Here is a 25,741-nt window from a genome sequence, read left to right on the forward strand (position 1 = left end):
ACTGAGCGACTTTCTTGCTCAAAACGTGTCATCCTATTCACATAAATAAAGCAAATGGAAGCAACAAACTAATTTGCGAGACTGTATTGATTAATTTTATGTGAAGCTTTTGTACATCTGTATACGAAGTGCTACGATGCAGAGGCCGCAGCTTTTTCTTGCGTCAAATTCCAATCTGCTTCAGTTGCGACTTTGTACATGTTTAAAATAAATTCTTGTGCCGTTAATGTAGCGGCCCAGTGTCTGTAGTGCACTGTGAGTGGTGTTTTTCTGTGTTTGTGATGGGAGTAATGCTGGCCATACACGGTAAGATTTCTGTCCAACCATCCAACTAGTTGATTGGTTGGAATTAAAATCTGGTAAGGTATGAAAACAAATGACAATCAGAAATTTGCTCCCAAACGCAGGAAAATGGACAAAAACTGTTGTTTGAACAAATTGTTTAGAGCAAACATTTAACAAACTTGTCTGAACGACCATTTTAATCTATTTTAAAACATTTAGGAGCAAATTGCTGATCATCATTTACTCCCATACATTACCAGATTTTCATTCCAACCAACCAACTAGTTGGATGGTTGGACAGAAAATCTTACCGTGTATGGCCAGCATTAGACGCAACATGTAAAGAAAATGATGGTACACTACCCCTATCTGAGCGGCTCAGTCGTGACGGGCTTCTTGCGCTGTATGGCATATTGACGCTAGGTGTATGAGGACTGTAGTTAGTAGGAAGAACTCACACTCGGCAAGTCTTTGCAAGAAAAAGGAAAATTGCTACCAAGATGACAACATATAAATGGTAAAGTTTGTTATTACCCTGAAGCAGGGTACACACTGGAGCGATGTGGGGCCGACTTGCCGTTTCAAAACAACAAACGTAACGATAATGCTAGCTACCTGTGATATGCTCATGAAAGATGGAACAGTGGCCCTGATTCAGAGCCGGACGCTCTGACAAAGCGTCTTTTTTTTTTTTTTTATGGAGCGGCCTCCTGGACACTCGCATTGATGTGGGTTGCCACCCACAGCTAATGCGAGCGGCCAGGATGATGGTCACGATGGTCTTGACCATCGCGACCATCGGGCTTGCGACGAGACCCTTGTGGTAGAGACGAAAGCACTCCGACTGACATCACTTGTGATGTCAGTGGGGCCGCCCCCAGACGGTAGGCGTTCTCATGGGAACGCCTCCGTCTGGGCAGCCACCCCCCGGCCCGCCGAACCAAAGGGGGCGTGCTGTCACTCAACATCGACAGCATGCCCCCTTTGGTGCGAGACCCGGAGCGACGGATTGCCCGTTGCTATCCGGGTCTCGCGCATGCACACGACGGAGTCGGCTCCGTCGTGCCCATGCACTCTGGGCCACCATCGACCCGGTTGCGAGCGCTCATCTCTTGCGACTGGGTCTGAATCAGGCCCAGTGATCATTCTGTCCTTCATTTAATTGTTGGAACGAACGCCCATCACTCCAGTGTGCACTCACCATTAGGGACAAAACAGGTTCTGAAACACATTGTGTTTGATTCAGCATTGGTCTCCTCCTAATCTTAAAGGCCCCCATACACAGTGCGATATAGCAGCCGATCCGACGGATTGGTACGATATCGCTGCTATATCGTACCGTGTGTGGGTATGATATCGGCTAGTGCACGCTTCCGTGGGGGCGTACATCACACCTCCAGATCTTACTGCATGTTCACTTGATCTGGGGATATGATGTACGATTCCATGCAGATCTATGCGGGTGGGGGAGCGGGTGCCGGCATATCGGGCAGTCGGCCACCCAATCACTCCGTGTGTGGGGACCACCAAATACGTAGGCCGTCAGATCGCAAGTCGCATCACAAGGTGCATATCACACTGTGTACGGGGGCCTCTCATATCACGAAAATAATTAACCAGCCACCTTTACAATTTACAGTATATATGTTAATTAAGGAATGTTAATAGCTATGCATCGTATACATTTAAGTGTGTGGTCCTACCTTGATTTTATATTAAAAGCTTTGTTATAATTTATGTCTGGTGATTTGTTTTATTTCATGTAATTGTTCTTGCATATTGGATCTATAAATAAATAATTGCAATTACATATTTTTCAAATGTTTGTTAAATTAAATTGAATATTTATTATTGTGTTTATAGTTTTCATAAATGTCCCACTCTGCATTTTCTAGAATAGCTGTAGTTTAGGGAGGGATATACAAGACTTCAGGCTCCCATACATCAGAGATTTATTGCAGCAATCGTGCAATTTGCAATCGATTGTGTATAAAAATCTTTCCCTTTTTCAATCGATTGCAGATTGCAGAATTGCCACAATCGATTGAAAAATAGAAAGATTTTTATACACAATCGATTGCAATTTGCACGATTGCTGCAATCAATCTCTGATGTATGGGGGCCTTTCCTCCTAGTGATAATATTGCCTTTATTCATTTACATTATGTAAAGATGAAGACTGAAATCAGTGACATCTGTGTTGCGCTCAGTAGGAGATATATTAATTACAGCGGCACTCTGAGTACAATCTCTAGATCAGAGAACAGAGGTAGAGATCACATAGGAAATGCAAACATTAACAAAGGTCAACAACTGTCAATTAAACATTTAAGACATAAGGAAACAACTTGTTTATCTTACATTAATAAGAGTAATAAAATATGTTGATTTTTTTATAATATTGATTTTTCTTTTACAATGTCTCTTATTAATAAATAGTACAAATATTTAATGAAAAGGAATTGAAACCACAAATATGGCTTACAGTGAACCAAAAATGTCTTTCTATCTATAGTGTAGTAAACAAATAAAACACTAAAACAAAAAGTAGAATGAAACAATAAAGTGCCACTATGCATATGAGGGTGCTACGGGATTTCTGGCCAAAGTTGTCTCTGCTTTATAAATAATAAACAAATGCATACAACTATTTTCCCCAGTTAAGCTGTACTCACTGCCTATACACAGCGGAGGCAGACATTTTGTGGGATGAATCTATACACAGCGGAGGCAGCCATTTTGTGGGATGAATCAATGGCTATGAGAACAAGTGACGTCAATAGTTCCAAGTGAAGATCATGGCTGCCTCTACAGAGTGTTGTGACAAGCAGGGCCACATAATCCACAAGGCGGTGTAGGTGGACGCCTAAGGCCTGGTGAGTCTTAGGGCCCACCTGACACCCACCACCGGCATTAGCATCATGCAAGCAGTCTGAACTGGGGGAGGGGCCCATGTGCCGCCGCTCGGATCAACAAAGTGATCAGTGGTCTGGCTCGCTACAAACTCACGTTATGCTGGTGCCAGGCTGTATGAAACACTGTGCAAGCCCTATGTGACGCACCATCCCCGGCCGGCAGCGCAATGATTTTTTTTTCCAACAAACTTTATTTACAAATGGCCAAACTGACGCAGCTCAAGTCCTGCTTCTCCAGTGAGGAGAAGCAGATACCGGCAGCTACAGGAGGCGGTATAAGCACTGGAGAAGACACCTGACGGTAAGTGCCCAATCCCCTTAGTAATACCTGGGACACTTATCGCTGCCATAGATGTCTATGGCAGCGCTAAGTGCCCCAGGTGCAGTGTGATATTGTAGCCTGCACTTAGCCTTGGCAGGCTGCAGGCAGAGAACATCCCTTTAGTACATACTGAGAAGCGGTATGTACAGGGATTTTCTCTGCCTTTAGCGTTTTACCCCCTTTTCTCCCCTTAGTAAATAGACCCCTGTATTGGGATAGCAAAATGGCTACTGACAGCCATTTCTATTCATGGTTCTTATGTGTGTATCAGACATGAAGTGGTGTATCAGGCATGAAATGGTACAGGAATGTGGAAAGCAGACAGGCCATAAATCCACAAGGAGCTGTCTACTGCGATGTACGCTTGCGTTAAGTTTTAGAAAGTCCTTATCAGTAGTTAACCAATAAAGTAGTTTGAAGTAGGTTTATGCCCATATTAGTAAGAGTTAGATGGATATGCAAGTAGGATACTATATAAACAAAGAACAAAGAAGCTTCCAGTGGCCTGCCCTATGCCTGGACCAGAGCCTGCAGCTGGTGGCCAGGATATTGTTCGTTCCAGCTCTATTCTGAGAGGAGGCTCCTGGATCGTGTAACCATCTTATATTCCGAAGCTAAGTAACTATTATTCTTCCATATCTTGTTATCTGTTGTAATAAATTATATCTTTTTTCAAGATACTGGTTTGTGTGGCTTAATTAACCTTCTGTATCCAAGAACCTTATCTCGTTCCACTGGGAACATTAAAGTGGTGTCAGAAGTGGGATACAGAGAGTTAATAGTCATAAATCTGCTTGGAATGTGTAGTCGATTGTCTTAGCATTGCTGTGCAAACATAGTGTTGTGCAAACCCATGTAAAAAATCCTCTGTCTCATAAGTGAATGAGGGAGGTTGACCTGATCAGTCACAAAGTGTATACTGTACGTCACAGTATATCTGTATGTTGTCTGTTTACTGTATTTGTGTTTGTGTTGTTGAAACAAACAAGAACAATGCATTTTAAGATTTTCAAGAAATTTGCAAATATGTTGAAAAATGAATTGGGATTTCAGCTGGCTGATTTCCAGAAAAAGCATAATGTTGGTTTTTCACTGCCTGGTATTGATAAGAGTAAAAATAGTGACATTTTGCGTAGACCAATATATGCTGAAAGAAGTGTAAAATCTGTTGAGAAGAATGCAGTGATAAGAAAGCCTGTCTCACAGACAGAGTAAGCCTGAATTCACATTGTCCCAGAAATTCCATAGGGAGGGGGAGTGAATCCTCGCAAGTAATAGCTGAGATGTCAGCTAGCGCAGAAATAAGTGCTGATTTATTACACACAGAAAGTGTAGAAATTAGAGAGTTTGAGACACACTGCGAAGTGTGTCAGAAAGAACTTGAAACAGAAATTGTGTTTGATCAGAGGAGTTGTGTGATGGAAATGTCTCATGATTTGACAACATGTGAACAAAATGTTGAAACCCATGAATGCAAAGAATATGTCCAGAAATCGGAGTCAAAATTGAATGCAGATGAGGTTTCTGATAACATGCCATTGATTTCTGGTACTGTTGAGGTGAATGATGGTATACATGTATTGCCTAAGACTGTCCAGCTTGCCATTCACTGTGAACTGATTGAAAAAAAATATGAGTTTGCATGGCCATTGAAAGGGCTGTTGCTAAGTGAAGGGGTGGTGATGATGCCTTTTGCCTTGCCTAATGAGACAAAATGCAAGGGGTGGGGATTAGGCAGGATTACAGTTATAGACCATACCCCTGAGACTGAAGACTCCCCCTGTGACAACATTACTTTTACATGGCATGATCAACGAGTCATTGTTGAGTTTAAAACTGCAAAAAGTGAACAAGATGTGTTTTCTGATAAAACATCTATTGCCAATGATGTTCATGGTTTACTTGCTCACTGTGAAGGAGGGGTTGGTGGGTACACACTGACCAACCACAAGGGGCATACATGCATCACACACACTGACTGCGGGTTTGTGTAGTGACAAAGTTGCAGATTTTGTGTTTGGTTATGAAATTTGTATCCCAGTGTATTTCCTTACAAAGCCTTACCGGCCAAAGGTTTTGAAGCAGCTGAAAGACACACAGTTGCTAATGACAACGGCAGAAATTCTGATGCTGATTGAGGAGATCAAAGCACTACTTGCTGGACGAGTAAAATTGAAACCAATGTTTGAACTGTCCATACTGGATTTCTTTATGATCACAGCTCCACCGTGGTGGGAAGATTTCCAAGACAGAAAGCATTATTGGTTCATGGACTATGGTGCTCTCTGCACCCACACAGGACTGTTGTGGACAATTGCTGAAGCAAAACAGCTATCTTTACAAGCTGACAGCCAACAGACAGAAGAAGGGGCTAGCGAACTTGTTGCATTTATGACTGTTTTCCAAGTCACTGACAAGACTGGATGCCCTGTAAGTCTTCACACTGAGAAATGGACATTTGACACAAAGTCTATATCTGCTGCTGTCCAAAGCTGGAAGATCGACGTGGGACATGCTGATACACACAACTGCAGCTTCAATGGTGTGTGCACAAGTGATCTGAGCACAGAACATGGTGTGCAATTCACCGCAAAGACAGCACTGATGGTGCTAGAACTGTTAAGCCATTACGGAGCTGACGCTGCATTCGAACAAGCTCAAATCAAAGGGATTCCTTATATCCAAATCATTGTCAGAGACATTGCAAAAACCTGTTGTGTTTGCCAACAGCTGGGAATGTGGCCTACCTTGCTTGCTACTGAAGGCCTCATATACTGTGAAATAATGACTGTATAAGTCTGGCAATTTGAAATCATCATTTGCCACCAAGAAGATGGAGGACGAGTGCTGTACTGAACAGCTACAAAACACTGTCATACAGGAGTGAAGTTGTCTCAAGCAGAGTGATACAAGATAAGAGACTTTCCTGAAGATGTGACAGACTGATTTGTTGATATTATGGGATGTCCGAGAGGATTCAATCAGACAAAGACACCCATTTTACAGAAACAACATGGAGTATATTGGGATTTCTATGCTTCATACCATTCACAAAACTGACATCAGTATGACTGAATGAATGGATGTGTTGTTTAGGAAACAGGAATGTTCATATATATATACAATGTTGGGTGCTTAGAGCAGGCTGTATACAGTATATATATATTTTGATAACCGGAGGGTGGTAAAAGGTTGAACTTTTTAAGTAAGATATCTGGTGCACAGACACAAACACTTATGATAAGGTTGTTGTGAAGAAATGTTTAGTAGGAAGAGAATATAGACAGGTGTAAGAGATATTTGCAGCAGGATAAGTAAATGTTTATTTTGTGTTGTTGTTATGGTTTATCTCACACTGTCTCTTTGTTTAAGCCAACAGGTTGCTGGTTGGAGCAGGAGATAAGAGAACGTCGCTGGAGATGTGACTGAGATGACGATGGCCAGAAAGTGATTTCCTATACAGGAGAGAGAGTCCAGGAGGACAACAGAGTTAAAAGATCTGACAGCACAACCATTACATACATCTATGTGCATTGTGCAAGACTGAACTTGTGCCTTATATTGGTTGGATCCACACTCACCAATATTCTCAAGACTTTTTCAAGATTTAATTGAACTGAGTTTACTTTACTGATATTAATTTTCTTATAAGTAACTGATATATTTGATATAATCATATGTATTATTATTCACATATAAAAGGGGATTGTTGATGTCTGAGTGTATGGTGGGTAGGAAGATATTTCAAATATGGGATGTAGGAGCTCAATTAGTTAATACTGCCAGGGAATGGTGGGCTCTGTTAAACATTACACGTAATTATAATGATACCCCAGACATGATGCAATTAACACTTGATCCAGATAAGAGCAGAGATCTTTTGGCCATTGTATACACTGTGGTGGCTAATATTCCATATATTCTTCCAGATAATGTGTATTACCTCTGTGGGAGAAAGGCCCACAAATGGTTGCCCTATGGGGGATTTGGTAATTGTACATTGGGACGTTTGATACCTACCACATTTTTTACAGATGGGAATCAAGTTAATACCAAGCAGATTCTGCATCATTTGTTAACCATGAGAGCAGTGCGGCTTTTAAAACAGTATTATGAGGAAAGTTGGTTACGGTGGTTCAACCCTGTTCAGAAATAGGGGGTTGGTTCACTGGCTTACTGCACATGCTCATCTATGGAATCATGATTATAATGTATGCATCTTGGGACCAAGGTATTATTTCTTTGTGTAGGGAAATGTTGTAACACGCTGGATTCTGTTAAACTGATGCCGATTAGGAGGAAAGATTCCTATGAGAACTTGATATACATGTCTTCCACACCATAAGCCCAAGGGTGGATTGTATTGGGATAGCAAAATGGCTACTGACAGCCATTTCTATTCATGGTTCTTATGTGTGTATCAGACATGAAGTGGTGTATCAGGCATGAAATGGTACAGGAATGTGGAAAGCAGACAGGCCATAAATCCACAAGGAGCTGTCTACTGCGATGTACGCTTGCGTTAAGTTTTAGAAAGTCCTTATCAGTAGTTAACCAATAAAGTAGTTTGAAGTAGGTTTATGCCCATATTAGTAAGAGTTAGATGGGTATGCAAGTAGGATACTATATAAACGAAGAACAAAGAAGCTTCCAGTGGCCTGCCCTATGCCTGGACCAGAGACTGCAACTGGTGGCCAGGATATTGTTCGTTCCAGCTCTATTCTGAGAGGAGGCTCCTGGATCGTGTAACCATCTTATATTCCGAAGCTAAGTAACTATTATTCTTCCATATCTTGTTATCTGTTGTAATAAATTATATCTTTTTTCAAGATACTGGTTTGTGTGGCTTACTTAACCTTCTGTATCCAAGAACCTTATCTCATTCCACCGGGAACAACCTTAAGACTGTCCTCTGAAGCCTTCCTTGTGCTTCAGCTACATATCATAAATACAGACACCACGACTAAACATGCAATTTAAAATAGACACACTGAAACAGCTGAATGCTTTTATAGCTCTTTGTTAGTTCACAAAATAGATCAGTCTAAGAGCGTAGTGAATGGTAATTGTGACTGCCATCTTTCTACCGCTGTATGAGACCTGCACTACTTGATGAAATATGAGGAACACCAGCATGCATTATTTATTGAGTTTTCAAAGGCACCGTTAAATCTAATCTCAAAGATGATTTATGTGTTAGTGCTTTGTTTAATAATGAACGTTTATGTTTATTTGTTTCTATCTTTTTATTAGTTTTTTTTTTGGGGATTCATGGCCTCAAGATAGAACGACAAAAGTTTTATGAGTAAAAAAAAGTCACGTAACTCACCCAGATTTGCAGCTTAATTCTTTTTTCATTTTTGAAGACGGTCTTAACCTTGAAATCAATCCCAACCGTGCTCACAAAAGCTGACGTGAATGAGTCATCGGCGTAACGAAACAAGAACGAAGTTTTGCCGACACTGCTGTTTCCGATGATAAGCAGTTTGAACATGTAATCAAAGTTCTGATCGGATGTGTCTTTCTGTCCATATCTGGCGTCCTGTACAGATGCCATCTGGAATAGATGAAGTCATACAGATTACTTGGGGTTCTTTTTATTGAACGCTCAACAATTAGATCTAATAAACAACACAATTGTGCAATCTCCCTTTATACTTACAGTATGTATAAACGTTTGACGTATTTTTAAAGGAAACAGATTAAATAGAAATATTTTAACATGATACATACTAGATATATTCTGTTTGTTTTATTAAATAAAGTTGTACAGTTTTGATTATATTTAGTGTGTTTCAATGTGCATACTCTTATTTCTTTCCACCTTTGGAGAGTCTCTATGTCAGCTAAACCTCCTGGGGCTATAATAGTGACACACCATATAGATTCCAAATAGAAAACTTTATGCCAAACATTGATACACCCTGATTGCAGCAGCAATTTACTCAACTACATACTGTATTGGACAATGGCCCAATCACAGATTGATTGGCTCCATGCCCAAGATCGTCCATTTCTTAGGGGTCGATGTCTGCGATATGATGTAGCTGCCACATTGGAAAGCTGACAATGGTACCCTAAATGGCTGATAACACTCCTAAGTGAATAGATCCTGTCGAAGCTGAATAATTGAGTGAGACAAGTTCAGTTTAAAATTTAATCGCAGCGACGCCATCTTGCGAATGGCCGCAAGACTTCATGTTGGAATTGAGATCGCAAGACACCATTTTGTGTGGTCAGCATTAATTCAAGTTATAACCCAGGAGCTAAGAACAGATGGCAATGTTTTTGTTTACCTACCAAGGGCAACGGGAAAAACCAGCTGTCTGAGTAGAAGTAAATAAGAAGAGACAATGGGTATTTTTACATACAAATTGGGAATCCCTGGATGCAGATAAAGTATAGTTGTGGCAATTGTAATATAATATCTACACAATTGGATTTGCCTGAATATGGCTCCAAATCCCACAGTTTGAGGTGATAATACATTTGCACTTCACACAAGAGTCTGTGAGAACAAAAGAGATTTTGTTTTCCTTTGAACACAGCAGGTGGGGGCCTGCTGACAGAGGGCATGTAGAATTACAACCCTCAGCCATCCACACTGCTGGATGTTCACTTCGTGTATGAGAGATTATGCACTTAAATCTCACCCATTAATAACTAGCGTCCTTACCAAACCCCGAATACCCACACACTACATATTCGCACATAAAGTTCCATTAGCATCAAATTGTAAGATTCAAGTTGGTTAAGTTAGTTTAAATGCTAAGAAATAGAGGTTTTTGATATCTAAGGTATTATACATGATAAGCAAGGTATGTTTGGTCTCGTTCTGATGCGTACGCTTTTTACAGAATCCCGGTGTTATCGGTGGAGAGATCGCATCATGCAAACTCAAGTTACGGATCGAAGAACTTATAAGCAACAAAATGTTTTAGTTGATGGAATGTTACAGGAGGCGTTACCAGAAAGACCCCGGCTGTTAGAGGCAGGGAAAGTCTATTTGAAACAACCTGTTAAATGTGTCGTTACATATGCTCCTCCTCTGGGAACCAATGAGATCAGCAGGAAGTTTCCCCTTTGTCCTGTTTCAGTCTGGGGGGGAATAAATACACGTGTCCAAACACTGGTTTGCCAGTTGATGCTGAATTTTGGGTGAACTGAGGATATCTAGTCAGAAGTCTATCTCTGGGTCCAGAGGCGCAGCGTATGTATAACCGTACTTGGTCTGTATTATTTCCTTTTACGCCTAAATTATGTATGTATAGATTGCGTGTAACTGACTGTACTTTTACCTGAATAATACTTGTGCGTTGGAACCACAAGATTCCACTCCTGTCTTTATTTGTGGTCATACTGCGTACGCAATTAGCGTTGTGTTTAGAGGTTTATAGGCAGGTTTTGTCTTAGAGGTTTTTAGGCAGGGTTTTGTCTTAGAGGTTCTAGGCAGGTGAATCTTAGAGGTTTATAGGAAGGAATATATTAAAAGGTTTATTTGCAAATTTAACAGTGGGGGCTCATCGGTTTATCACACTATCTGATACACGATAACACTCCGTCAGTTCTCTCTCAGCAAAAGGGTGGAGGCGCCTTTTGAAAGATGCATTAGTCTTTCATTACCACAGTGTTGCTGAGAGCGTACTGCCGGTTATTGTGTAGAGGAAGCGCTGATCAGAATTCAGGGACAAGAGAGGAAAAAAAAAGTTTTTTTTCTCTGTTGATAGAACCTTACGTTTAGAGGGGTGCCACAGTATTGAGTATGCAGCTGAGATGCATTTTTGCATACGCAGTTAAAAAGTCATTATACGCTTGTGTGGTAGTCGCATAATTGTGTATGCGGCCGGTCGCACAATAAGCGTATACGCACTTCCGGTTCTGCTGCCACATGTTTGAACAAAGCCATTGAGGTTTACATTTTTTTTCTATCTACCAATATCTGGGTAAACGTTTATTTTCTGCGCAGAGAAAAAGTGTGTAACAGTGAGTATGTGTTGGACAGTTAAGGGTATCGTATGATCCTTAAGGGCTAGGTGCAAGGATTAGCCTAGCCGCTCGGTAAGCAGCTTACCGTTCAGTACACAGAGCAGGTGTATGGTTTGTTATTTTTGTTAGGGACCGGCTCTCAGTGTGACTGCAGTGTTCAATAAAATTTGAGCATTGTAGTTGAGCCGCACTAGGTGTGATTGTGAGCTGAGAGATAATAGGTGAGCGTGGCGCATCTAGAAATTTCGTCCGTAGGTGAGCGTGGCGCATCTAGAAATTTCATCCGTAGGTGAGCTGGCGCATCTAGAAATAACGTCTGTAGGTGAGCTGGCGCATCTAGAAATAACGTCCGTAGGTAAGTGAAAGTATCTTGATTGTCTTTCACCAGTTTAAATTTTAATTGAAAAGCGTAGGAGTTGTCTCAGAATGGGAGCCACGCAAACAGTAGAAATGTTAGACAATGATGTGCTGCTAATGGAGGTGGATCAGCCCGTCGTATTATGCATACTATATATGGTTTAATATGACGAGAAAGAGTGTTAGACCGTTTCCCAGAACTGGTAGTTTTGATAAAAATGTGTTAGATAATGTCCAGGATCACATCAGTATGGTGCGATCCCGAGAGAAAAAGATTAAGTATTTTGAATGTTTAAAAAATATGGCAGCATGAAGGGGATGCTTGGCTTAAAAATGTGCAAACGACGCAAACTAGCGTTGCGAACGCATTGCCAGAAAATACATCCACGACGCTGAGATGCAATACGGGCGAGCCGCAAATTGGCGTGCACGTGCGGCAAAGTAGCGTCGTAGAGAGTATTGCCAGCAGTTCACGCTCACCTCCCCCACCTTATGTGGATGGAGGTGCAAGTACGGTTACCAAAAATACCAATAAAAATGTAACAAGCAACTTGTACCCTCTCTTAAGCAACCATAAAGAAAGTGTTTATGATATGGATGATGAGCCTATTGTAATGTCTGCCATTTCCCATGCTGTGCAAATGATAGATGCTGCATCACCACAATCATGGGTGGCGCCGCCATCTCCATCGGTAACAGCAAGGGAAGTGTTAACACACTCTGCACCCATAGAGGAAGTTGTTAATACCATACGTAGCAGCAGCAGATTAAACCCCCAGTCAGGTAACCAGGTCAGAGGTAGCAACGCTGCCTGTCTGCATCCCATTCGGACAATAACTGTTCCGAATGGAAATGCAGATGCAAACGGTGTAATGCACACGAGGGAAGTAGTAATGCATTGTCCATGGACAAGAGCAGAACTGAATTCCATCATAAATGATTTCCCCAATCCCAAAAAGGAACTAGCCAAATGTCAAAGATTTTTGAGAAATTTGGGTAGTTCTCATGAGCCCACTAATAAAGATTGGCGTGTAGTGTTAAGGGCCTGCCTGCCACACAATACCGACGTGACAAAATTTATCATGGACTATGTATTGGATGGAGACATTCCCTTAACAGACCAAGTAAACCAAGGTAACATTTCCCACATTGTGACTCAATTGGGTGTATATTTTCCAGTAGTAGTTAACTGGAACAAAATCTTCACAATTAAGCAAAAGGAGAGTGAAACTGCAGAAGACTATTGCGACCGGGCTCTGCAGGCTATCACCCAGTACACTGGGATAGAAGATATTAAAGATAGCACTCACCACAGGGGAATGATAGTCACGGTACTCATGGACGGTCTGAAAGACGATTTAAAGATTCGGGTTCAGACCTCACAACCTGGCTGAAGGGGACTTACAATAGATAACCTCATAGAGTCTGCCATAGAACATGATAAAAACATCTCCAAAAAGAGAGAGACCCAGAGCGAAAAACTAATGGCTGTCAGTATACAAGCTCTGGAAGGAATGACAATAACATCACAGCCAACCGACACACTTGCACCCACACACACACCTGCACCTGAACAATTACACGTCCTCACCAATCCCACACCACAGCAAACACATCCTTACCCCACATATCATACACAACCACAGGTCCCATACTCATATCCCCCGCAATATCCTTACCCATACCCACAACCTTTCCCTCTTGCTCAAATCCCACAACAATCTTTTCATCCACCCCGTTCAAAATTATGTTTTAACTGTCACCAAGTGGGACACATAAGTACTGCAAAGCAAAGAACACCACACAGGAACACGAGTTTCCCATGAGTTCATAGGTAACCCCAGTATCTTCTCCCAGGCCTTATATGACTGTTTATAATTTTTTCAACCTATCAATGGATCTGTTCTAATGTAAAATGTGGATGATTTATTGTTGTATTTTGGGTCATGTTTAAATGATATTAAACTGTTGTGCTATATCTCCCACTCATAGGACACAAGGTTGCTAAGGATAAACGGCAGCCATGCCAGGCTGAGGTCGACTACTCGGAAAACTATCCAACCCAGCGGCACAGGCATTATTTAGAGCAGTAGCTATTAATAACAAGATTTAATTGCAAGAACCTGTATGCAGATACTATATCCCTAGAATTATTAAAAGTGATAGGGGGACTTATTTTACAGGTGACGTTTTCAAGAACATGCGTAAGATGATGGGTAACAACACTAAAGACTGTCTTTTCCTTTATTTGCCCCCCCTTTGAGATACTGTCCAAACAGGCAGCCTCATGTGAAAAATTGATAATGAGGTTACTGTGCAGGGTCTCACGAAGATGAATGAGAATAACCGAAATTGGAAGTGTTATTAACTAACATGTCTAATGCAACCTGTCATGATGTCAAATCTGGAAGAATTTGTTATGATCCAAATTTTTTTTAGCTCAGGTTGTTTGACTGATCGGTGGAAAGGTCCGTATATGACGATACAGCATCCTCAAAGGGTGGCCAGGGAAGATACGTGGATCCATTCCGCTCACTATAGGGAGGTTAACCAACCGGTGGAAATACAAGGCAGAGACAAGGCCGATAACGTGGACCTGTCGATTGCGAGCTTGTGCCGGAAGGATTAAAAAGGTGACGGTAAGATATCTGAGCTAAAGAAATGTGTAGATCAGTGCTTCAAGCAATGGAGTGGTCTGCTGTGGTCATCCTAGTTCTTTTTTTTTCCAGAGTTTTATTTTTTTTGTCATGATGATCTGTTTGGGGATGCTCGGTGTCTGTGATGGGGGACCAATAAAGGAGATGTGAGCTGATGGAGTGGAGTCAGGAGGAGGAGTGCTATACCAAATCAGGGGAGTGCCGGTCCAATTTCAGTACAGTAAATTGTTGTGAAAATGTGAATAACAATAATAAGGAAGAACTGTAATTCAATCCTGAGTTATGACGTAGTGTATAACAATGTAGCCTGAGTTTGAGTGGTCGTGCATGGATATAACGTTTATGTTGTTTTAAGTCATCTTAGGTAATGCAGTCCCAACCCCTTCCAAGGCTCTCCTTATAGGATAGGTGCATCCCCACATCTTTCCCATGATCCCTTAAGGATCCGCGGTGTGCGTATAAGGGCAGTTTTATGTCCCTCCCGAAGACGCATTATCTGAATGGTTCAAATGACCATACTGTGTCATACCATAATAACATTGAACGGTATATTCTCATGCATGGCTAAACAGATTCAAATTAGGATGTGATAGCATGTTGTTTGCTATCAAAGGGTGGACTGTCGAAGCTGAATAATTGAGTGAGACAAGTTCAGTTTAAAATTGAATCGCAGTGACGCCATCTTGCGAATGGCCGCAAGACTTCATGTTGGAAATGAGATCGCAAGACACCATTTTGTGTGGTCAGTATTAATTCAAGTTATAACCCAGGAGCTAAGAACAGATGGCAATGTTTTTGTTTACCTACCAAGGGCAACGGGAAAAACCAGCTGTCTGAGTAGAAGTAAATAAGAAGAGACAATGGGTATTTTTACATACAAATTGGGAATCCCTGGATGCAGATAGAGTATAGTTGTGGCAATTGTAATATAATATCTACACAATTGGATTTGCCTGAATATGGCTCCAAATCCCACAGTTTGAGGTGATAATACATTTGCACTTCACACAAGAGTCTGTGAGAACAAAAGAGATTTTGTTTTCCTTTGAACACAGCAGGTGGGGGCCTGCTGACAGAGGGCATGTAGAATTACAACTCTCAGCCATCCACACTGCTGGATGTTCACTTCGTGTATGAGAGATTATGCACTTAAATCTCACCCATTAATAACTAGCGTCCTTACCAAACCCCGAATACCCACACACTACATATTCGCACATAAAGTTCCATTAGCATCAAATTGTATGATTCAAGTTGGTTAAGTTAGTTTAAATGCTAAGAAATAGAGGTTTTTGATATCTAAGGTATTATACATGATAAGCAAGGTATGTTTGGTCTCGTTCTGATGCGTATGCTTTTTACAGAATCCCGGTGTTATCGGTGGAGAGATCGCATCATGCAAACTCAAGTTACGGATCGAAGAACTTATAAGCAACAAAATGTTTTAGTTGATGGAATGTTACAGGAGGCGTTACCAGAAAGACCCCGGCTGTTAGAGGCAGGGAAAGTCTATTTGAAACAACCTGTTAAATGTGTCGTTACATATGCTCCTCCTCTGGGAACCAATGAGATCAGCAGGAAGTTTCCCCTTTGTCCTGTTTCAGTCTGGGGGGGAATACATACACGTGTCCAAACACTGGTTTGCCAGTTGATGCTGAATTTTGGGTGAACTGAGGATATCTAGTCAGAAGTCTATCTCTGGGTCCAGAGGCGCAGCGTATGTATAACCGTACTTGGTCTGTATTATTTCCTTTTACGCCTAAATTATGTATGTATAGATTGCGTGTAACTGACTGTACTTTTACCTGAATAATACTTGTGCGTTGAAACCACAAGATTCCACTCCTGTCTTTATTTGCGATCATACTGCGTACGCAATTAGCGTTGTGTTTAGAGGTTTATAGGCAGGTTTTGTTTTAGAGTTTTTAGGCAGGGTTTTGTCTTAGAGGTTCTAGGCAGGTGAATCTTAGAGGTTTATAGGAAGGAATATATTAAAAGGTTTATTTACAAATTTAACAATCCCTTAGTGTTCCACTTACAGTTAAAGATGGTCATACACTAGCAGCTTTTTCATCAGAACAGCCTACTGAACGATTAACTGTCCAAGTGAACATCAATGAAGTTGGCTCCATACACTAGAAACTTTTTCTTCAGATATGCCCGATATTCTCTCTCTAGCAATCACATGTCACAAATGGTTTTTCCCATAAACTCAGATTGTAGTTGACTCCTAGCCAAATGTAAATAAAGGTGCTAGGCAGCAGGAGTTTGTTAAGCTTCTGTGTGTCTAAAAAAAAAATCTCCAGAAAATAAATAATTTAAAAGGCACATACGTTGGGTCCACCCAAATTTTACCCAGCTGTAGGCTGAAACTCTAGACCTCAGGAACCATGAGAAAGCTCCAGGTAAAGAATATGAACGTAGCTCCGTTTGGTCCAGTCAGACTATTTTCATTATTTCAGGGACTCCAAAGGCTGTGTTTTTTTGGGAGGGGGAATTTTTCTCAGGACCCATGGGAAGGTAAGAGTGCAATAAATGGCTTTATATGGGGTGTGTCTTTATTTGTGTCTTATTTACGTTTTCCCTAAATTTGTGTCCAGTCTTTATTCGCATTTTTCACTGGTGCACTATAGGTGCCAGATTGCCTTGGCAAGATGGCACTTGTGGCTACTGAACAATGCATGATGGAAATTATGGGTGTAAAAATTGACAGACCATATACATCATTGACATACAGCACACCATTTCTACGCTCATAATTATAACTCCTGACAACAGGACATTTCAGCTTCAGTCTTCCGTATCCTGTACTTGTCAGTGTGTCCTAATTACTAGGACATTCAAACATTAACTGCTGTCTGCATTACCATTTCAAGAGTATGCTTTATTATTCTGTTTATACTGTATGTCTATGAAATAATATTAAGTCGTCTTTATATTGGGTGAGTTTTTTTGTAGTAAGCTTTCCAGTCTATCTACCTTGTACAGTATATCATAATTAGGGGTTCAGGGCCTGACTCAGAGCCGCTCGTTCTCTCTGAGCGATGTTCGCACAACTGCGCATGCATATGGGTCGTAATGCGCATGCGCAAACCAGTCATTGTGGTCGGAAATCGTGCACTCGCAAAACAGCGAAGGGCTGCTAATTTGATTGACAGAATGTACCGTTTGTGGGTGGTAACGGGAAGGTGCTTGAAAACGGGGGAGTGGAGATCTGAACGCAGGCGTGCCAAACGGTAAAAAGGGCGTTTAATGGGAGTGCATAATTAGTAAAGGAGCGACATCGACCACGTCACTTGGTTGTCTTTTAGCCTGAACTGCTCGCAGTGATTGCAGTAGGAAAAACCTACCACAAGCACTGCGAACAGTTCAGATGCCTTTCGATGTACCCGATTAATCTAATAAATACCGGAGATGACGTGTGTTGCGAACGGCAAAGGGGCGTCTTTACAAAATAGCGAGCGCATTTTTCGTTCCTCGCTCAGACATAGAGGCGTCAACAAGCCGCAAAGAGTGAGCGCTCAATTTAAATAGCCGGCCCCCTTTTTGGAACAACCGGCCGCAAATAGCGTCCGGCTCTGAATCAGGCCCTCAGGCTGTAAAGATCGAGGGGGAGTGGGGAGTATTATTATCCCACCCTATCCTGCTTGCCAATATACATATCCACATATTTACTGTATAACTTTTATTAAAGATGCGTGCAGTCCCCATGTTTCCGTTTCGGTTCTGTTTTGTTGCTAAAACCATCTTAGTGCATACTTACAGAATTTTTAGCTTGCCCCCTCCGGGAAGGGGGCAGCCAGGTCGGCTCTATCTCCGCAGGTGGGCAGTATGGGGGCGTGTTGGCTCATTCGCGTCATCATGGCCCCGCCCCTGCTGTACAGAGCTGATATTACAGGCACTCTAAAGCGGGGGGCGGAGCTACAATGACGAGTTGCGTCATCGCCCTTCCCGGACTGCCCACTTTTGCTCAGTAAGTGGACGGCCACGGGAGGTGTGGGCGGCCATGGTGGGGGAGCGGGTCGGAGGCAGCCGGTTCCGGGAGACTTGACAAGTCTTCCAGGTGGTCGGGAGTGACACCCGATTTTCGGGAGGCCATTTCGGGAGAGTAATTGTGTATCTTAGTGTTCTGATTTTGGCAAAACCACCCTCATGTGTTTTGGTTTTGAATCTGTGTGGTGATAAACAGGTAAAATTCTGTTTTTACCCCTATATTAGTATTTATATAATTAACATTCATTAACAGTGGTCCGACCACCCGGAAATGTAGACAAGTCTCCCGCGGACTGGGGAAGTGGGCGGCAGAGACGGCCAATGACCATGCTTGGCAACACTCTGGGAGGGGGCAGCCAGGTCGGCATAGCGGGGGGCATGGCATGGCATAGGAGGCGTGGTCAGGATATTACCTGGCATTAGGGCGGAGCGGGGGCCGTGACCACGCGTTCGCATCATTTTGTCCCTGCCCCCACTACGCTGTGCCAATATTACCGGCATTGTGAAGCAGGGGGCGGGGCCATGATGAGGCGATTCAGCGCAATTAGAGTAATCTGTGGGGGTTTGTGTGGAAGCTGCGGGAGGGTCCGGCGCGGGTGAACAGCCGGCAGGGAGACTTGCCTGCTTTATCGGGAGGCTCCCGGCCATTTCAGGAGAGTAGGCAAGTATGCCAATGACGGTATTCGCAGAGATGCACGGGGCCTAGCGTCTCACTCACACCAGGCATATCGTGCTGCATGGAGTACGGATTGAGGCTACATAAGCTGGGACACATCTGTACACCTGTGTTAAAATCGCATCAAATAGCTCCATTTGATGCTCCATTGACTTTTAATGTGGAGGGGGGAGTATTTGACACCCACAGCAGTACCCCTAATTTTTGAGCTTGCTGTGATACTAGACCGCACACAATAGAAATATATATATATAAACAGTATATATATACCATTATACAATTGTATTTTTCGGAACCTATATGTAATGCGGATCAAATACCGACAGTGGCAGCCCGGCGGGTCGAAATCCCGACAGCTGAAGGTAAGTACCCTATCCCTCCCCTCTGTTAGTGCCTAAACCTAACCCCCCTACCCGCACCCTAAACCAAACCCTCCAGGGGGGTGCCTAACCTTAACCCCCCTAGTGGTGCCTAAGCCTAACCACCTCCCAACCCTAAGTCCCCCCAGGGCGTCCCTAAACCTAACCCACCCCGCGCAGCTAGACGCTAAGACACCCACCATACCTTCATTCAATTCCGTAGTGGAGCTAATGATAGGCATTGGGATTTCGACGCCTATGTTTAGTCCCATGTCAGGATGTAGGTGTCGGGATATCGGTGGGCGGGATAACTCCCACCGATATCCTGACTGCATCCCGTATTTTTCAGTGTAAAAGCCTTTAATTTTTGGGGGGTTTAGAAAAAATGCAGTCACATATACACAGTCAGTAGCATTTTTACACTGGGGGGGGGTCTGTAGTAGATATCTATGGGCCCCCTCCCACCAGAAAATGTAGTCACACAGAGGTCAGATACAAGTAATTGTGGGCTATTCAGAGGGGCTGATTTTAGATGGATTTTATGCATGGTGGATAATAAAGATGGCTGCCTTCAGAAGCAGACGTATAGGGGCGAGGCAGCAGCACAGATGATTATAGATGGAGACCTGCGTCTATTTTCAAGCAAGTTATGTGATTGCTTCATGGGTGGGCAAAAAGGAGGAGATGAAGAATACCCACATCATTTTGGCTTGAATGTTAAGAGGTATCTTTGGTCCATATCAAACAATGCACACCATTGATGATACCATCCCCACTGTGAAATATGGTGGTGGTAGCATCATGTCGGTGGGTTGTTTTTTAAATATAGGGAATGATAATCCTGACAGGAAAGTGAATGTTGCACGTTACAGATAAATCCAGTACAGAGATGTACTAAGCCTTGGAGAGAGATAAAGTATCAACCAAATAGCTCCTGTCACTTTTAAAGGTTGTGTTTGAAAAATGACAGTTAGGAGCTGTTTGGTTTGTACTTTATGTATCCCTGGTACTTTATGTCTCTCTTTTCAAGGCTTAGTACATCTACCCCAAAAACCTTCAACCCTCAGCCAAAAGTTAAAAAAGTTTTCATCAGAACATTGATCCAAAGCGTGCTGCAAGAGCAGCAGCTGACTGGCCGTTACATGAAGACACGAGATGCCCATTAGTGGACCAATTAAAGCCCTGACCTTAATGCCATTGAAAATCTAGGGCAGCTGTCCATGGGTGCTCCACAATTAACAGGACTGAGCTTCATGAAATGTCAGTGTGCAAAAATAATAGGTAATTAAATATAGACAAACACAAACGGCAGTGCACACAGGCTGCATTGGGGACGTATGCTGGCATCTCACCCTGTGTTAGCTATATCCTGCATGGTAAACTTATTACAATTCTTATGAATCGAAACTCATTCTGTGTGCTGCCTCTTGTTATTCTTTCTGTGTTTCTGTATTTTTGCTGCGGGTTTGGAACAAGCACGGGTCCTTTTGGATTCAACCCCAGAATTTTATTGCAGGATTCTATATATGAGAGGATACTTACCTACATTACAAAAATGATTTCAGGGAGATATACTGTAGCAAAAATAATGCTGAGACGTTGCTCCACCGAGGGGCATCTAGCTCCACCCACTGGCCGTAACTAATGTCTCTCTCCTCATTCTAGCCATATTAATGGTATATGTAGCCCACCCAAACCCGCAATACTCCCATAATATGCCCAGACAACAGATTTTTTTGCGCTCACTTCATGCCAACTCTGATGCCAGCGTTCCCGTACACAACAGCTCATTTGTGCGTACACACAGGGCGCCATCAAAATAGGTTACGCATGTGCCGTAGCAAATAACCGCTCAACTACGTACACATCAACATTGCGTGCACTTATCGCTCGCCTCTGAATCATGCCCACTGTGCTTCAATGTGATGCTCCTCAATTGCTGGCTTTTATGAGCTCGATCGCGTTGTGACGTCACCCTGCCGTGTATGCACATTCCTGCATTTCATCAGAAACTTGTGACCTCTGTCTACACATTCGAGGTAGCAGAAAGTCTCCCTAGGGATGGCCATCGACCATCGATGATTTGTAATCATCGATGGTTTATGGCTGATGTCTAATGTTTTTCCCATCGATGGGGGAGAACCAGATGGTTTCCCTCCATCGATGGAAAAACATAACCGAATAGTTTTTTTTTTTACAAGGTGACGGGACACCGAGCATAGGCGCTATGCCCCCCGACACCTATGAAACCACGCCCCCCGGTTCTGATTGGCCAACAGGTCAGTCAGTAATAGAACAAAGAAGACCATTTAAAATTAATGAATTCATTAATTAATATTTAAAACTGTGGCTATATTAAAGTGGCTGAACTAAATGATTGACTAGCTTATTAAATTTTGACATTTCTGGTTTCATTCTCATTTCCTTATTTGTTACTTATTTCTCCTGTTTTGATGGGACTCTGTGGTGAAGATAAATGTGTGACAAAGAAATACATATCCCCATTATAACAATATATATATGTATATATATATAATTCTAAATATATATATATATATATATATACACATAATACTCCACCAGACCGGCACTCGTCCACAAATAGAAATAAAGAGCTTGTCCAGGTGCCCTCCCCGGGTAAGAGATCTCACTCCGTATACATGTATCACAGGACTTCAAATACGAAGACACTAGATCATGGCAATTCCATGATCTAGTGTCTTCGTATTTGAAATCCTGTGAGTCTCGCCGTCTTTGGATACATATACTGTATATATACATATATATGCCTGTATGTGTGATGTGTGTGTATGTATATATATATATATATATATATTACTTGAAAAAAAGAATGCACTCACCAGGGCTTCTCTTCGGGTTACAAAGGTTAAAAAGCAACCTACTTTAATGTTCACATCATAAAGTTGTCAAAAGGTGGACGTTTTGACCGCATAAACATGGTCTTCATCGCTTACTGAGCCACCTAGTAGACCGATAATTTCCGCCCGGGGGTCAGTTTTACAGCCCCTGGCGGAATTGTTGGATCACCATCTACAACAATGTGTAATCATTTCCAAGACCTACACCAGAGATACTGGTCACTTTTTGGAGGGTATTGGTGTATTGTCTAATATTCCTGATGAATGTTATTTGGCTACCATGGATGTGTGCTTCCTCTACACCATCATCCCACATGATGGTGGTGTAGAGGCAGGTCGACAAAGTTTGACACGTGGCCCGTATACTGGGCCACCAATTGAATTTCTCCTCACATTATTGAGGACAGTATTGGAAAGTAATCATTTCATGTATGAAAATAATTTTTATATGCAAAGATCAGGGACGGCTATGGGTTCGAGCATGGCGCCTGCCTATGCGAACCTTTACATGGATCAATATGAAAGCCAACAACATTTTATCTAATTACCACAATAGTATTATTTATTAAAGACGCTACATTGACGATATTTTTGTTGCATGGTGGGGTAATGTTGAATCCTTTAATATGATGCTGGAAACTTTAAACTCACTGGACAGTCCTGTGCGCTTTGTGGGTGCCATTGATGACAAGCAGATGAGTTTTCTTGATGTATTGATCTTCAAAAAACAAGGTCGTTTGAAGATACAGTTGACAGAGATCAGTCAGAGATTTCTCTTACAAGGTTATACTAAACCAACAATTGAAAGATGCCTCACCAGGGCACGAAAATTAGCCTTGGCAGGTGGAAGTGCAAGATCTAAGGACTCCAGCACAACCCAAGGAGACAGACTGATTCTGGGCACTCGTTGTGACACCGGTCTGAGAGCTGTGCAGAGATTTGTGAAGAAACATTGGCCCCTCCTACAAATTGACCCTAATCTAAAGGGCATAGGGCATAAATTACCCTTATTAAGTGTACGGAGGGGGGCTAATTTAAAGGATCTCCTTTACAGAACTAATAAGTCGACTGTGAACAAACAACAAGAAAATTGGCTCTCTAAGAAAAATGGTTGTTACCGTTGCCTCGGCTGCACCACCTGCAGAGCACTATAGATGGGACATCCTTCCGCACAGTGGGAAACGGGTCAACAGGTGAGTGGAACGCAGGGCTTCCGGGTGGAACGCAAATCGGAAGTGCGCGGCTCGTGCTAGTGCTTGATGTGTGTTTACAACTGTTTTGGCCCTGGAGATGTTGCGCTTAGTACAATGGGATGTCTTTTAGATTGGGGGTATACTTGGTGACTGGATATCGGCTGTTATTCACTCACAAAAGCTGCTCCTGTCCCGCGAGTGTCACTTCTGGTCCCAGATGGATGTTGAGGGTGGAGCCAAAACCAACTTTAACTGCTAAGGGTATATAAGATGTCTAAGGTGGTGGGTATTTGTACGTCATGTGTCTTTCCTGTTTGTCCTGATGAAGACCACATTTATGCGGTCGAAACGTCGACCTTTTGACAACTTTATGATGTGAACATTAAAGTAGGTTGCTTTTTAACCTTTGTAACCTGAAGAGAAGCCCTGGTGAGTGCGTTCTTTTTTTCAAGTATTCTTTGTATTATGTTACCTCATGGATACCAATGAATGGACACCCTAGGCAATATTTTTATTTTCAAGTGAGTGCTGACCCTCGCTGGATATATATACATATATATATATATATATATATATATATACATAAATATATATATATATATATACAGAGAGAGAGAGAGAGAGAGAGAGAGAAATGAGTGTATATATATATATATATATATATTCCACAATATTTTGTGGATTTAGGCACCAGTACAGAATAATCAAACCAAGTGATCAATACCCACTTTGGTATAACATGTGGATATGTCCATAGGTTAGCAGATGGGCGTCAGCTCCCTGTCAAAATAAAGTAGTATTGGTGGCATACTACCTAGTACATAAACACAGATAGGGAAATTGACCATGAGCGACAAATCCGCTAATCGGTGCAAAAAATGCAATAAGTGCAATGTAGTATATAAAGTGCTAATATTAAAGTGCAATAGTGCTAAATATTGTGACATATAAGGTAGTACAAAAAATATACCAATAAAATACAGTTAAAAAGTGATATACAATTTATTTCAGAGAATTAAAACAAGGGGAAAATGGATAACATAAAAAGTGGGGATAATCAATTGAGAGATTAAAACATAGCCATTACAATTTAAATAGAAATTTTTTTCAAATTGCATAAAGGTAATAGCTTATCATGTCATGAGTCATGAACAACGGAAAAACACTTTTCCTAGGACAAGAGATGTGGTACCCAACGCGTTTCGTCTTATGGACTTCTTCATGGGGATCAGACCACCTCAAGTGTAGACGGCTTAAAACATTAAGTCTCCGAGTGAAGCAGCTTGTAGCTGCGGTAAACTTGTTGCACAAATTAGATCACGCTAGGCCACGCCCCTACGTGTTTCGTCACTTGGTCTTCGTCAGAGGGCTGGCCTAGCATTTCCAGTACTCCCCTTAAAAACACATTGTAACCAATCACTTGTTCCACATATCAATTAATACCGTTAACATGCGGTAAATTAAAAATATACAAAATTCTAATTTCAACACAAACATGTACAATCTCAATGCAATAAAATTTCAATAAATTTTTTTTAAAAACTGATGTACAGTACCACAGATGTATCCAAAAAGTGCCTTTTGCAAAATATCTGACATACAATAATAACATTTCAATATAAGCTACACTGCCATAAAAACAAAAATCATTGTAAATTGAAACGATATAAAAGTATTTTAAATATTCCAAATACTTTTGCATTAAAAGTGCTGTATGTTACAGATAAAGTGACATTGCTGATACTGATATAAAATCATTTATATATAAAATCATTCCTAGCACATATAACTTACAATAGCAAACAGAGAAAAAGGTTTTAAACAGATAAAATAATCTTAAAAAGACATAAATATATCATTTAGAACTAAAATGGAGTAATCTCAAACCCTTCGTTCAAACCCATAGGATATAATGTATTTAATATTACAATCCAATATGTCTCCTGTTTAGATAGTGTGTTTAGTCTATATCCCCCTCTTTGATCTAATATTACATGTTCAAGACCAAGGAATCGTAGATTATGTCATTATTATCTTGGCACACTTTAAAATGCCGTGGAACACTGTGATTGTCAATCAGGTTCTTTATATTCCTGGTGTGTTCCAGGATTCAAATTTT

At 41.6% G+C, this 25,741-nt stretch overlaps 1 protein-coding gene across 2 annotated transcripts in view; it reads right to left on the reverse strand.

Moving 5' to 3' along the window:
* Positions 1-25,741, reverse strand: part of RAB3C (RAB3C, member RAS oncogene family) — a 348,243-nt gene that overhangs the window by 298,691 nt on the left and 23,811 nt on the right. For both annotated transcript variants that reach the window (XM_088469460.1, XM_088469459.1), the window contains exon 2: positions 8,852-9,079. In XM_088469460.1, the coding sequence (XP_088325586.1) occupies positions 8,852-9,079 (228 nt within the window). The remainder of the gene's footprint in view (positions 1-8,851; positions 9,080-25,741) is intronic.

The sequence above is a fragment of the Taudactylus pleione genome, unplaced genomic scaffold (assembly GCF_031769625.1).
Source record: "Taudactylus pleione unplaced genomic scaffold, aTauple2 ptg000092l, whole genome shotgun sequence".
Lineage (NCBI taxonomy): Eukaryota > Metazoa > Chordata > Amphibia > Anura > Myobatrachidae > Taudactylus > Taudactylus pleione.